This window comes from Nicotiana tabacum, chromosome 4, assembly GCF_000715075.1.
Source record: "Nicotiana tabacum cultivar K326 chromosome 4, ASM71507v2, whole genome shotgun sequence".
NCBI lineage: Eukaryota > Viridiplantae > Streptophyta > Magnoliopsida > Solanales > Solanaceae > Nicotiana > Nicotiana tabacum.
The window spans coordinates 34,789,569-34,804,276 of record NC_134083.1 but is presented as its reverse complement, the minus strand read 5'-3'; the positions used below and the strand labels follow the sequence as shown (position 1 = coordinate 34,804,276).

Sequence of the window (14,708 nt, the reverse complement as noted above, 5' to 3'; positions counted from 1 at the left end):
TTGGTTTACTAGTAATAAGTAAGTATTAGGCTAAAGAAAAGGTATTAGGCAATGCCATGTGACCTTGTCGAAATTTCGTGTACTGGAAATTATTATTGTCGAGTACATAAACTTTTGACTGCATAAGAAAGAGGCAGAGTAAGAGAGATTTGTGAATTCCTTCAGGATGAGAACCAAAAAAATAAAAGAAACATAGTCAAAATCTAAGTAGGTTATATATTACACGATTAAAAGTTATAATTAAGTATTAAACGTAAATATAAATGTATTCGTTATTGCTCATACTTCGCAAATCGATCAGAGCTCGAGTCAAGACCGAAAACTCAAGTCAATATCGAGCTCATAGACAAGAGTCCCACTAGAGGAGAGAATCTCGGCAGGTATTGTGAAAAAATTAATTTATCATGGGTCTCCCACTATGTATTTTTAATTATATCTAAAGTAAGATCCCTCTACTATAAAAGAGTTGGTTATCATTTCTATAAAGGGCAAGTTTTATGCTTACATTGTAAACAAAATATCATATTCTCCGTAATGAAGAGTTGTTCTTTCAAGTTTCTTAAATTGATTCCACTTGTTTAGTTGTTCTTTCAAGCTTCTTAAATTGATTCCACTTGTTTAGTCCTAAATTTCATTTTCTTTGCAACCTTATATATTTAGCATTCTTTGTGACCCATATTGGGTATTTCTATTTATTTCCACGATTTGTATTAAGTTACACTACATATCTTTAGAACTACATATAAATTTAACTTAACTGGTAAATAATTTGCTTTTGTATTAGTCACTTTCACAGTCGATGTAGTCTTATTTCTTAAGAAGGAGTTTAGCGAATCAGGAGGAAGAATCTTATTCTTTATCTTGTTTACTCTTAACTTTTAGTAGTAGAGTTCAAATAAAAGGAAAAGAAGAAAACAAATAAAAATTACTCCCGTATTTTGATTTTTAAAATAGTTTTTACTTTTAAAATATTGCACTATTTTACTAGTAATAATATTATTTAAATAGATTTAAGAAACTCTTAACAATAATATTCATTTATTTAAACATTCAATATTTTATCTTTAGCCAAAATTTATTTTCATTCACTAATGTAATACTTTAAAAAAAAAAATATTTTTCAAACACTTCAAAATTTCAAATATCATTCCATTAACTATGCTTCCTAATATAATTAAATGAAGTTTTCCACTAGCTAAACTTTGATCGGATTTTTTTGGTCAAATGAAATTATAATCATTAATTCAGTATCTTTACATATAATTCATATATCACAACAGTTAAAATGAATATGCTAAACCTCCAAGTCAAGATGATGTAACATAAAAGGAGATATGGAAAGATCATAAAGTTTGGTAATAAAAGTAGTGTCGAAGTTTAGCACTTTAGCTTCATAGATTAAAGAAAACAAAAATAAAAAAGGAAATAGAAATTGTTTGTTTGGCAATATAATAGACCGTTTGGCCAAACGGGAGAAAAGAATTTTTTTGAAAAGTATTTTGGCGAGAAGCAATTTGTGTTTGACTAATTAATTTAAAAAGTACTTCTAAGCTGCAATTAGTGGTTGACCAAACTTTTTAAAAGTAGTTCTAAATGTATTTTTTTCAAAAGTGCTTCTGAATTTTAGGAACAAACTATTTTTTTCTATTTCTCCAAAATTGCTTCTGCTTCTGCTGATAAATATTTTTTTATCTCATAAAAGCTTGGCCAAACCATTTAAATTTGAAAAAAAATAATTATTTTTGGTGTTAAAAAGTAAAATCTTGGTCAAATACGTTACAAGTATTATGGAGGTGGCTTTCTTAATTTTAGCGTGAACAGACAATCCAAAGGACTAGAACTAGCATCTGTAACTGTTCTCTACTCTTCCATTTCCCTTGTAGACTTGGTGTGACTTGTGAGTGGGGTGTGTGTGACCCTTTGTCTGCTTACAAAATCCTACTTCTTTACTCAACAAACTCCACTCTTTTCTTCACCAAAATTGTGTTGCTTTAGAGAATTCTAGTGATTGTGCTTTTGATCCGAGACAGACAACGGCGAGAGAACAAGTTTAAAGAAAGATGGGAGAGAAGCCTGAAGTGTTGGATGCTGTCTTGAAAGAGACTGTTGATTTGGTAATGGATGTTCGAATGATTTTTTTATTTGTAGTTGGGACTTTCTATTTTCTTCTTCTTGACAGTTTTTTTTGTTTTGTTTTGTTTTTGTTTCGGCTGTTATGTTTGCAGGAAAACATACCTATTGAGGAAGTTTTTGAGAATTTGAGATGTACTAAGGAGGGACTTACTGCTACTGCTGCACAAGAGAGGTTGTCCATTTTTGGGTACAACAAGCTCGAGGAGAAGAAGGTGTCTTAATTTTATCTTTGTTAAATTTTCTTCTTCTGGGCTATTTTCAACTGTAATTCTGCTCCAACCTTTCCCTTTTCTTTAATTATTTCTCCAACTGTCAGTTTTGATCATTGATAGCTTTAGTTCCTTAAGTAAAAGAAGGGTTTAAATTTACGGTTTTTGTTACCTATCAAAGCTGGACTATAATAAAGGCTTAACCTGTTCATGATTTACGAAGTGCTGGGTAAAAAGTAGAGAGTAATTGTTAACTGGTGTGATTACAGGAGAGCAAATTCTTGAAATTTTTGGGGTTTATGTGGAATCCTCTCTCATGGGTTATGGAGGCTGCTGCTATCATGGCTATTGCTCTTGCCAATGGAGGAGTAAGAACTCAGCTTTCTGAATTACTACTATTCTGTTCATTTTTTATGTTGGTTCTAGTGAACTCAGTGCAAGATATGTGGACTCTTCTTCTAGGGAAAGCCTCCGGACTGGCAGGATTTTGTGGGTATCATTACATTGCTTATAATCAACTCCACAATTAGTTTTATTGAGGAGAACAACGCTGGCAATGCAGCAGCTGCCCTGATGGCTCGACTTGCTCCGAAAGCAAAGGTACTTGACATGATTTCTATCTCCTGTCACCATTTGACTGCAAATAGACCTTGTTGTCTTTCAAACATAAATAGATGAATATATCTAGTTAGAGTTTTGTCCTCAATTGTCTGAATGATTGCACTTGTCTTTGTGGAGGTCCTTCGAGATGGAAAATGGAAGGAGGAAGATGCTGCTGTTCTTGTGCCTGGGGACATAATCAGTATTAAACTGGGAGATATCATTCCAGCTGATGCTCGCCTTCTTGAGGGTGATCCGCTCAAAATTGATCAGGTGATTAAATTTAATGATTTTATAGAGTATCTGCATTCATTCTACTGTTTTCCTGGCAGTTTCACTGTACTTGTCTCTCAACTTGCAGTCTGCTTTGACTGGTGAATCTCTTCCTGTAACAAAAGGTCCTGGAGATGGTGTATACTCTGGTTCCACGTGTAAGCAGGGAGAGATAGAAGCTGTAGTCATTGCTACAGGGGTTCATACCTTTTTTGGGAAGGCAGCTCACCTTGTAGACAGTACAAACCAAGTGGGACACTTTCAGAAGGCAAGTAGAGTCTTTACTCTGATATTCGATGCAAACGATCTTGATTATCTGATTTTAATGAAATCTTACATTGCAAAACGATATTTATGGTGTTCATCAGGTTTTGACTGCTATAGGAAACTTCTGCATCTGTTCAATTGCTGTGGGGATGATAATTGAGATTATTGTGATGTACCCTATCCAACACCGCAAATATCGTCCCGGGATAGACAATCTTCTTGTTCTTCTGATTGGTGGGATTCCAATTGCCATGCCAACTGTTCTCTCAGTCACGATGGCAATCGGTTCTCATCGTCTTGCTCAACAGGTTTGTTAATATTCAGCGACTCTTGAAGTTTTGAGCTATGGTAGTTTGGCCTTTCTGCTATGTGAATGCTTGTTTGATCAATTTGTCTATACAGGGCGCCATTACGAAAAGGATGACGGCTATAGAGGAGATGGCTGGCATGGATGTTTTGTGCAGTGACAAGACGGGAACCCTAACACTGAACAAGCTGACTGTTGACAAATTCCTTATCGAGGTGAGAATATTAGAGTTCAGTCCAACACGTGATTGCTCGTATACTTGTTCCAGTAGCAGAGTGATTTTCTTTTGTTTGTTCTTGTTAATTTTTCAGGTATTTGCCAGAGATGTTGATGCAGACACTGTAGTTCTAATGGCAGCTCGAGCCTCTCGAACAGAGAACCAGGATGCCATTGATGCCGCTATTGTTGGGATGTTGGCTGATCCAAAGGAGGTAATTTTTAGCGCCGTGTGACTTTCCGATTAATGTGTACACCCTAGCCGGGAGATTGCTCTAAGGTTTGCCATAAATATAGGCACGTGCTGGCATTCGTGAAATACACTTCCTTCCTTTCAATCCAACTGATAAACGGACAGCACTTACTTATCTTGATGGTGAAGGAAAAATGCATAGGGTCAGCAAAGGTGCACCGGAACAGGTACTTTGGTTATCACACTTTGCAGTCCTCCTTTGCAAGTTTTTACCTTTGTTTGCATTTTCTAATCCACAGCTGCAATATGTATTCAGATTCTACATCTTGCACACAACAAGTCAGATATAGAACGTAGAGTTCATGCAGTGATTGATAAGTTTGCTGAGCGGGGTTTGCGCTCGCTTGCTGTGGCATATCAGGTATTTTCATTTTCTTCTGTCCAGAACTTATCATGTTATATATAAGTTGAATAGACCAAATCCACAGCTTTGGTTTATAACCTAGTGCCTCCAGCAAAGGAGAGTAGTGATCAATTCTCTTTATGCCCAAGTCCTATTCTTGTTGCAAACAAAAAGTTTTATCTGTTTGATTATGCATGTCTTCCGAGATCCGTGCAGGAAGTTCCAGAGGGAAGAAAGGAGAGCGCTGGGGGACCATGGCAGTTCATTGCTCTCCTACCTTTGTTTGATCCACCTAGGCACGACAGTGCTGAGACTATAAGGAGGGCTTTAAACCTTGGAGTGAATGTCAAAATGATCACAGGTATTATATGGTTTCTCAGTTTAGACTATCCCATTCAATATGTTGAGATGTTTTCTGCAAATTGAATGCATACCGTGTTGGTGACTGGTATTGACTGGTATGGATTCTTACTGCCGCTCCTTGGGGCCAGAAAGAGAGTTAGAGGAAATGGTGTATTGGATGAGATGAGATGAGATTTCCTAATTGTCACTAAATTAAAATGGTAATGAACTCTGCCCTGAACCCTTGGTTGGACAGCATGATTGACAGAGTTGGATCTATAGATACTACTCTTGATTCTGCCCTGGGAAAGGTAAATGCTGAAGTTGCTGTACTTTTTCTTTTCTTTTTTACTATATTCTGTTTTGGCTGAGGAGTGAGGACAATGAGTAAGAGTTGGATTGATGGAGTAATTTCCATCCGAGGCACTACTTTGTCATGTGGCTGCTTGACGCTGTAATTGCCTGTGTCTTGCCGTTTCATTTTAATATGTTAATAAGAAATCTCCAACCTCTCATTGTTGAACTTTGAACACTAATAGTTTTGATCATCAACCTGTATTTTTCTATATTGCTTAGTGTTTGTACTTTTCCAGGGGATCAACTGGCAATTGGAAAAGAAACTGGGCGCCGTCTGGGTATGGGTACAAATATGTATCCGTCATCTGCTCTATTGGGACAGACTAAGGATGAATCTATCTCTGCTTTGCCAGTTGATGAACTTATAGAGAAGGCTGATGGTTTTGCTGGTGTTTTCCCTGGTACATTGTTTTTTGATTAACTCTTTTGCATATGTAGTTGTGCTCTTCAGTATAAAACTTTGGTTATAAAGGACGATTGGCCTTTACTGATACCTTGTCTTGGTCATTACTATAGAGCACAAATATGAGATTGTAAAGCGCTTGCAAGCTAGGAAGCATATCTGTGGTATGACTGGTGATGGAGTCAATGATGCTCCTGCTCTAAAAAAAGCTGATATTGGGATTGCTGTTGATGATGCCACTGATGCGGCTCGTAGTGCTTCTGATATTGTCCTTACTGAACCTGGTCTTAGTGTCATCATTAGTGCTGTTTTGACCAGTCGAGCAATCTTTCAAAGGATGAAAAACTACACGGTATTCTTTTTTTCTTTTTGGGATTGGTTCATAAGTGTAATATAAAATTGTTATTTTACAGACAATGACTTGAATTCTTATCTTAATCTGTCTCTGAGCTATGATATGGATAACTCATCTGATTATGTATATTATGCATTGACAGATATATGCCGTTTCTATCACAATCCGTATTGTGGTAAGTTATTTGCAACTGCTTCATTCTTTTATCATGTCTATCTTATGTTTCAGGGTCAAATGCATCTTGTACTCTTTTCACCCTTTTCTTTAATTCAATGTCACAGCTTGGTTTTATGCTTCTGGCTCTGATATGGCAGTTTGACTTTCCGCCTTTCATGGTGCTTATCATTGCAATTCTTAATGATGGTTAGTCTTTTCACCAACAGAAATATATCTGATACTTAAGCCTTTAATCCTTCATCTCGACCTCTAATATAGGACGATATTAAAAGTATGGGGTAAGTTTAGAACTGAAATGTTATTAGCCTAATTTTGCTGTAGTTTTTTCTTCCAATGTGTGCAGCACCTCTCTGGTTAGTATCTCATCCGAGTATTAGTTTCTGCTCACATCTTTACTCAGTGTGTTGACATCTAACTACCAAACATTAACAATATCAGGTACCATTATGACGATATCGAAGGATAGGGTCAAACCATCTCCGCTGCCTGATAGCTGGAAACTGGCTGAGATTTTTACTACTGGAGTTGTTCTTGGTGGCTACTTGGCAATGATGACGGTCATTTTCTTTTGGGCAGCATACAAAACAAATTTCTTCCCGGTGAGCGTACAGATCCAATACATTAAAAAGTTATGAGTGATGGTGTGATGCAGGCCTTCCCAATTGTTGAGTGCTCCACATTTAGTTGCCCTTTTAATTGTTTTAGAATGGACATATAAGAGATGCAGATGACCTATCTAGTACATGCAACAACAACAACAGACCCAGTGTAATCCCACAAGTGGGGTCTGGGGAGGGTAGTATGTACGCAGACCTTACCCCTACCTTCAAGAAGGCATAGACGCTGTTTCCGAAAGACCCTCGGCTTAGGAAAGATAAAAGGAAGGGCAGCAGCAATCACACCAATTCTAAAACCAAAGCAAAAATACAAAACTAAAACTGAGTATTGTAATCAGAAGGTCGAAACGAAAGCAACGACAAGTAATCACATAAATCAAGGCATACGAAAATACATACATAACACTAACTCATGTACTAAAGCTACTGTTACAGACAAGGACAATGCTAGGCGACCTATTCTAACCCTTTACCTTTATTCTCAACCTCCACACCTTCCTATCCCTGGTGATGTCCTCCGTGAGCTGGAGCAACGCCATATCTTGCCTAATCACCTCTCCCCAATACTTCTTCGGCCTACCTCTACCTCTCCTTAGGCCCTCCAGGGCCAACACTGGTGCATCTGCGTCTCTCTTATTCACATGTCCGAACCATCTAAGTCTCGCCTCCCGCATCTTGTCCTCCACAGAGGCCACACCCACCTTATCCCGAATAACTTCATTTCTAATTCTATCCAGCCTGGTATGCCTGCACATCCATCTCAACATCCTCATTTCAGCCACCTTCATCTTTTGGACATGGGAGTTCTAGTACATGCAAATAGATATTATTTCTTCTATCTAATTTAACCAAGTGTATGAAGGAGATATTATAAGCAATCCACAGACGTACAAACACACATTTAGTGGCCATTTTTATCTTATCAACAATAATATAAATCTTCTATCTCACCCATGCTGCATACATTTTCCTTATGCTAAACAATCTCTTGTATTCGCTGTTCGGAATATTTAGATGTTGAAGTAGGGTGTTGATGTTGGGCCACTCTTTGTTTTATATCTAACTTAATTTGGTGAATTTCCAGCGAGTATTTGGGGTATCAACACTTGAGAAAACAGCAACTGATGATTTTAGGAAGCTTGCCTCTGCAATTTACCTTCAAGTAAGCACTATCAGTCAGGCCCTGATCTTTGTCACAAGATCTCGAAGTTGGTCGTTTATGGAGCGTCCTGGGTTGTTGCTAGTGGTTGCTTTTCTGATTGCTCAACTGGTGAGTCATCTGCTGCTTATTTATTCTAGCAAATTTTCCTTAACTTAATGGATCATCTACCATTTGGGAACTAAATATGCACAGGTTGCCACCTTGATTGCTGTTTATGCAAATTGGAGTTTTGCTGCAATTGAAGGAATTGGCTGGGGTTGGGCTGGAGTGATCTGGCTTTACAATATTGTGTTCTATATCCCGCTAGATTTGGTCAAGTTCTTCATCCGTTATGCTCTCAGTGGGAAGGCCTGGGATCTTGTTATTGAGCAAAGGGTATGCATTGGGAAAAATAAAAAGATACTTATGAGTCACTCTTGCTCCTATTCTCTATTTATTATATTGTGGTATTTGATGTCTCCGTTATTTTTATTTCTCTTCAGATTGCTTTCACCAGAAAGAAGGATTTCGGGAAAGAACAGCGTGAGCTTCAATGGGCACATGCACAGAGAACCCTGCATGGCCTCCAAGTTCCAGACCCCAAAATATTTAGTGAAACTACCAATTTCAATGAGCTTAACCAGTTGGCTGAGGAAGCGAAGAGGAGAGCTGAAATTGCTAGGTAAGCGTCATTTGAAATAGGGGCATCAGGAGCAAAGTCCATGAGTTTAGTTATCATTAGCTGAATTTTTGTCCGGAACTTGCATTTGTTGGCTGGCTTTGCACTCTATTCCCTTTTACGCATATGGCCATCGTCGTTAATTGCATATGCAGTTATAGCTTAATTTTTCTCAATTCATTTTTTAAGCTATACTGAACAAATTGGGGGTTTTCTAAAATCTTAACTGCCTTTTTGAATTGCAGGCTACGTGAGTTGCACACACTGAAAGGTCATGTCGAATCAGTGGTGAAGTTGAAGGGTCTTGACATTGAGACAATTCAGCAGGCATACACCGTTTAAGGGGAAAGTCTGTTTGGGAGGTGTAGTTAGGTGTGGTCAAGGCAGCTAAGATATCAATGTCATAGTTAGTTACCTTTGAAATAGCATGTTCATATTAGCGACGTCTTCAGCACTTACCTTATAGGTTACTTTTATTTTGCCCTTTCCTGCCTTCATGTCCTAGCTCATGTAGATGTAGCAGTAGTAACACAGTGTGTGAACATCAAGTTATGCCAGCATTCTATGTCTATATTCGTGAAACCTTTTGTCTAAATATATTTCGTGTTTGGCATCCACTTATGTTGTACTGGTTTGCCTTCATTTCTTGGCTTCATATAACACGGAGAGCATTGTGTTTACTGCTATTGTTGGCTTCATTCTTCAGCTTAACGTTAGGCTTTTTACTATGTTTTCCCCCGTCCCTTTAGGTTGATATTCAGTCACGTAAAGATGTAGCATAACCATTGATGGCTCATAATTATCAATATAAAGAAATTTAGCCTTTCCAGTTCTTGCACCTTCCTCGTTACTCTGCCTACACTACAATTTCCATCTATTCTTTTCTTTCAGTCATACTGAAAGCATTTTTAGTTTTACTTAATTTCTTTCTAGTTAATATTTGATGCCACACGTACTCAAGAGTTCAACTGTGGTTAAAAGCTACTACTACTATGATAATACTCTTCCATACACTTCTTCCCATTTAAATTTCAACAATAGGAGAGAGATTAATGGAGGCGTGGATTTAATGCTATTTTGTTCTAGACTTCTAGCTTTCCTATCACAACTTCTTTCAAAGCAAATGGCTGCTAAGGAATTGTATATGAGATGATCCATTTGGGTTGATCCTTAAATTCGTGTCAGACGAATTGTTTCTCAACATTTTGCCTTTCCATTTCAAGTGCTACGCTGCTAGTTTCATCATTTCCCTTGTACTTGTACCACCTGGCACATATTATGAAATAGAAAACATTAAGGATTCCCAATGCTGTAATCAAGAAGTAGAAGTAATCCAATCTCCCCTTGTTAAGGTCTTCAGGCAGCCAGTTACCAGTTTTAGCCTTTTCTGTTGTGTGGTGCACTATCGAGATCAAGAAACTATTCAGGTAACTAGAAGCAGCCATTCCCAAGAAGAAGAAAGATCCTGCTATGCTTCTCATATTTTCTGGGAACTGCTTATAATAGAATTCCACTTGTCCAATGGCACAAAATGCCTCTGCAAGTCCTGCTAAGGATAACTGAGGAACTAACCATAGAGCTGACATAGAAGAAACTAAACCTCTTTCTGAATGAACTCCTAATGCTGGATTTGTGAAAACTAGTTTTCTTCTTCGTTCCTCGATAAAGGCAGATACTAGGGATGATAAAACAATGAGGAATATGCCAATTCCCATTCTTTGAAGGATTGTTATGCCACCTTCTTTACCAGTGAGTCTTCGGAGTAATGGGACAACGATACGGTCATATATGGGTAGCCAGAGAGTGAGGCTTAACATGGAGAAAATAGTGTAAGTTGCTGCTGGAATTTGAAAGTTGCTATTGCCAAGATGTCTGTCTGATTGAAGTGCTTGAAAGACAACAAATTGTTGCTGCTGAATTATTCCAACATGGTACACAATTGCTGCAGCCCAAATGGGAATTACCCTCACAACACATTTAGCTTCTTCCACTTGCTGCAGACTGCACAGGTTCCATGTATTGGCTGCTGATCCATCTGATTTTATTTGGTCTTCTGGTGTTACAATTGCAGCCTTGTCAAGAAACCTTATAGCACAGGAAATTTAATCAGTTAAAGATTATAATAAACAGGAAAAAACTATGTTGCTCGGACTCTCTCAAAATGTCGCCGAATGCGTGTCGGATCCTCCAAAAGTAGTGCATTTTTAGAGGATCTGACACGGGTGCAGTAACAATTTAAAGAGTCCGTGCAACATAGGGAAAAAAATGACATAATCTATCATTAAAGATTATGTTAGGTAAGTTAATATGACTTTTTACAATATTTTGACATGGTGGTTTGAGTGCATTGACAGATCAATTTCCTAAAAGATTCATATCCTAGTGCTTGTATCCAATATCATGAAATGTCTTTTAGGCTAAGGGTCTATTTCTCTTCTGATCTGATACCCGTAAGTACAGGGCCCTACCATGTGATATATATAAAGAGAATAGATCAAGTAATTTTGTAAAATAGAAAGTTGTGGTTTAAGTTTACAATTGGTTTTGGTAAGTCATGTAAAACATAAGACAAAACTACCTTAAAAAAACAGGTTTAGTTAAATGCTGAAAGTTCATGCATTGTTGCATTCCATCCTAACATACCAACAGAAACAAAAGAAAGTTATGAAACCTCAGATATTTTTTTCTGAAAAGTTATGAAACCTCAGCTATTTTGTTTTTCTGAAAATGCCTAATCGTTAAGTATAGTCGTTATGTTTCTTTTTTCAGGCCAATATCACGGTTTTAAAGAGGACTGGAATGTGTAGGTCCTAGGATAATCTTAACTGCACTTATGTAAATAATAAATCATGCTACAGTGTCGGTGTGATTTAACTAGTTTGACAGGTTTAAGAATCAAATCTTAAAAGTTTAGTACTATTAATTAAACTAATGGAGACATACAGCAGTCGCTATCAACAGTAGTTATACCTAATTAATACCTAATGAACATGCAAATATACAAAGTACTAACAAGTGACCTGTCGAATATTCAAGACAAGTTTCACGAGGAATGCCGCTGCATAATTATCAATCCAATCAGCAAGCAAGGGGTTCAATCAAATTAATTAACTTGATGATATAAACTATAACAAAACCGGCAGCCCGGTACACTAAACTGCTGCTATGCGCGGGGTTTGGGGAAAGGCCGGACCACAAAGGTCTATTGTACACAGTCTTACCCTGCATTTCTGTCAAATGTTGTTTCCACGGCTCGATCCAGTGACCTCTTAGTCATATGACATCAACTTTACCAGTTAGGAAACTAATATTACTAATCAAAATCATTCTAAATTTATCATAGATTTGTTCCTTTGTTACCTGAATTGATGAGTGTACGAAAGCTTGGAATTGATGGAGTTGGGAGGAGTGTAACTGAAAAGAGATTTCAACGGTTGCTCTGGCAATTTTAGCCTTCTTTTCTTGATAGAAACTACCAAAACCTGAACTACACTTGTCAAGGGGCTGCCTTCTGGTTTCACTTTCACATAAATTTTAGTTCCCCCAAAGAAGAGGAAACATGAAATCAACATGAATATTGCAGGAATAGCTAATCCTATGGACCAGCTAACATCGGATTGCACATAAACCACTAGTGTCACAGACACCATTTGTGCGAAAGTTAAGGTGAAAAAGTACCAGTTAAAGAAACTATTGATACCCCTTTTTCCAGATTCTGTATTGGGATTGAATTGGTCTGCTCCAAAGGCTAAGTTACATGGCCTAATCCCAGCTGCTCCTATGATCAGTAGCCCAAATCCACTCAACAAAAATGCCATTTGCCACCCTGTTGGTCCTATGCAGTTGCTGATATCTTTGGATTCGCAATGAGGAGGATGCAACTTCTTGAATACTGCTGTTAATGATATCACAAACAACCCCTTCAAACAATAAATAATGCCAGTCAAACAACTGAATTAGCATTTCAAGATTGCTCTTAACTTTATGTTTAGACTTAAGAAGTGGTATTAGTTACTAGTTAGTACCAGAAAAGACATAATGGATGCAAATCCGAGTGTTTTGTAACGACCAAAGTAAGTATCAGATAAGAAAGCACCAAGCAAAGTGGCAAAGTTGGTGGTTCCATTGAAGACATTAATCAAAGTGGTGGCTGTGATGTGCGTCAGGTTGAAAACTGCAGTGAGATAAACCAACAGGTTGGAAAGTGTGCCAATAGCTCCAAGTTTCTCAAAAGTTTCATTTCCTGAAAACATATGAAGCAATTCATTAAAATGGTCAAAAGTTAACTGATAAAAAAAGATAGAAAAAAGCACATTTCTTACCTATGATAAATGGCATGGCTTTCACTCCTCTGTAGTTAATCTGAGGTTCTTTCTCATTATCAGCATCTCTAATAGTACTTGCTGTTTTCTCATTCTTTTCCATAGCTTCTATCCTATTGTTATTCATTTTCACTTATCGCTCACTTTCTTGCTATTTTATATACTCCTCGGGAAGCTGAAATGGAGCATAATGTAGCAGGTGCAGATAAATAAAATAAAAGGGGTTCTTTTTAACCAACCACAACTCTACTATGTTTCTGTTACTTCTCAGATCTAGCTCTAAAGATACTTTCTCATACTCGAATCCTCTTTCTTTTTTATAGTAATTCCAGACACAAGGGTGAATCTTGTGGGCTTACTCATAATACTATAAATTCTAATTAATCAAACAACTTTTGTAACTTCCACTAATGATAGATGTGAAGTTTAAAGTAATTCAAAGACGTGTGGTCAACCACAATAATGATCTAAAGAAAATAAAAGAAGTGGGGACGATGGCGTAGGCACACTATGACCACCCTTAACCAAAATTAAAATTATATTGTATATATAAGTTAAATGCTATTTTATATGACTATATATTATATTTTAAACATCCTTAACATAGTTGAGTGAGGCAGTCTGGCGGTTCAGGATATTTAAAGTGATATGTTACGTTGTTCACGAGTTCAAAGTTATCTGCCCATTTTGTTTGCCAAAATTAAACGAAAACCACCATGTGTATGGTTTATTTGACTCTATTTCAATCTATTAGTTTTTAATCAAAATTTATTTCTTAAACAAATTTTATAATTTAAATCTCAGGCTATACAAAAATTTTCTTAACAAAAGCTCTCTACAGAGTACGAACTACATATCTTCTCGACTCTCTACAGAGTACAGACTACATATCTTCTCGACTCTCTCTTTCCTTTAATTTTATGCTTACTTTTATTAGTAATTTCTATTGTTGTCTTTTTTTTTTTTTTTATGTTAATTTAAATTTTTAATATTATAGTTCGATTACAAGTATTTTTATTGTTTAACTAAGTGAGCGTTTGGACATAAGAGTTGTAAAATTCCAAAATATGGGGAAAAAATTTCAAGTAAAAATGGTATTTGAAATTTAGAGTTGTGTTTGGACATGAATATAATTTTGGGTTGTTTTTGAAGTTTTGTGAGTGATTTGAGTGAAAATTTTGAAAAATAACTTTTTAGAGTTTTTCAAATTTTCGAAAATTTTCAAAATGCATCTTCAAGTGAAAATTGAAAATTTGATGAACAAACGCTGATTTGAAAAAAAAGTGATTTTATTTTTGGAAAAAAGAAAAAAATTTCTTATGTCCAAACGGGCTCTAAATGTTGCTTAGATTGATTTTTAAAAATTTGGTACACCATTCATCGATAAAAAATTTATTGACTTATTTGAAGTTTGAATACCCTTGGCAAAATTCGTAGCTACGCCACTGACAAATGATACACCCTTTTAGCAAGGGATGTCATCTAATATGTTGCTCCTCAATATTATTTTTGTATGTGTAAATAATATTAAAAGATAATACGTAGATATACTATAGGTCTATATCTCTTGAAAATAATTCAAAGTAAATATTGGTTTTACAAGAAGCAAAACTTCAAAATCATAACACTTCTAGATTCAAGAACTAACTTATAATAAGTTGAACTGTGATAATGAATCGACACTACTTGCTCAATATCTCGTGTACCCAGGTGG

General features: G+C 36.5%; 2 protein-coding genes across 2 annotated transcripts; one reads left to right on the top strand and one right to left on the bottom strand.

Moving 5' to 3' along the window:
- The first annotated feature begins 1,780 nt into the window (after nucleotides 1–1,780).
- Nucleotides 1,781–9,289, top strand: LOC107802334 (plasma membrane ATPase 3). Its single transcript, XM_075251662.1, has 21 exons — nucleotides 1,781–2,114; nucleotides 2,226–2,345; nucleotides 2,612–2,710; nucleotides 2,805–2,942; nucleotides 3,081–3,215; nucleotides 3,304–3,483; nucleotides 3,584–3,790; nucleotides 3,885–4,004; nucleotides 4,101–4,220; nucleotides 4,303–4,425; nucleotides 4,515–4,619; nucleotides 4,818–4,962; nucleotides 5,537–5,701; nucleotides 5,817–6,055; nucleotides 6,201–6,233; nucleotides 6,340–6,421; nucleotides 6,674–6,834; nucleotides 7,937–8,122; nucleotides 8,207–8,389; nucleotides 8,497–8,675; nucleotides 8,918–9,289. Exons 1-21 carry the CDS (start codon nucleotides 2,061–2,063, stop codon nucleotides 9,012–9,014), a joined length of 2,871 nt encoding a protein of 956 aa, XP_075107763.1. The 5' UTR covers nucleotides 1,781–2,060; the 3' UTR covers nucleotides 9,015–9,289.
- Nucleotides 9,290–9,635: 346 nt separating this feature from the next.
- Nucleotides 9,636–13,516, bottom strand: LOC107825213 (protein NRT1/ PTR FAMILY 2.11-like). Its single transcript, XM_016652043.2, has 4 exons — nucleotides 12,995–13,516; nucleotides 12,698–12,915; nucleotides 12,033–12,592; nucleotides 9,636–10,757 (listed from the first exon to the last, which is right to left on the bottom strand). Exons 1-4 carry the CDS (start codon nucleotides 13,119–13,121, stop codon nucleotides 9,854–9,856), a joined length of 1,809 nt encoding a protein of 602 aa, XP_016507529.1. The 5' UTR covers nucleotides 13,122–13,516; the 3' UTR covers nucleotides 9,636–9,853.
- Nucleotides 13,517–14,708: the final 1,192 nt, after the last annotated feature.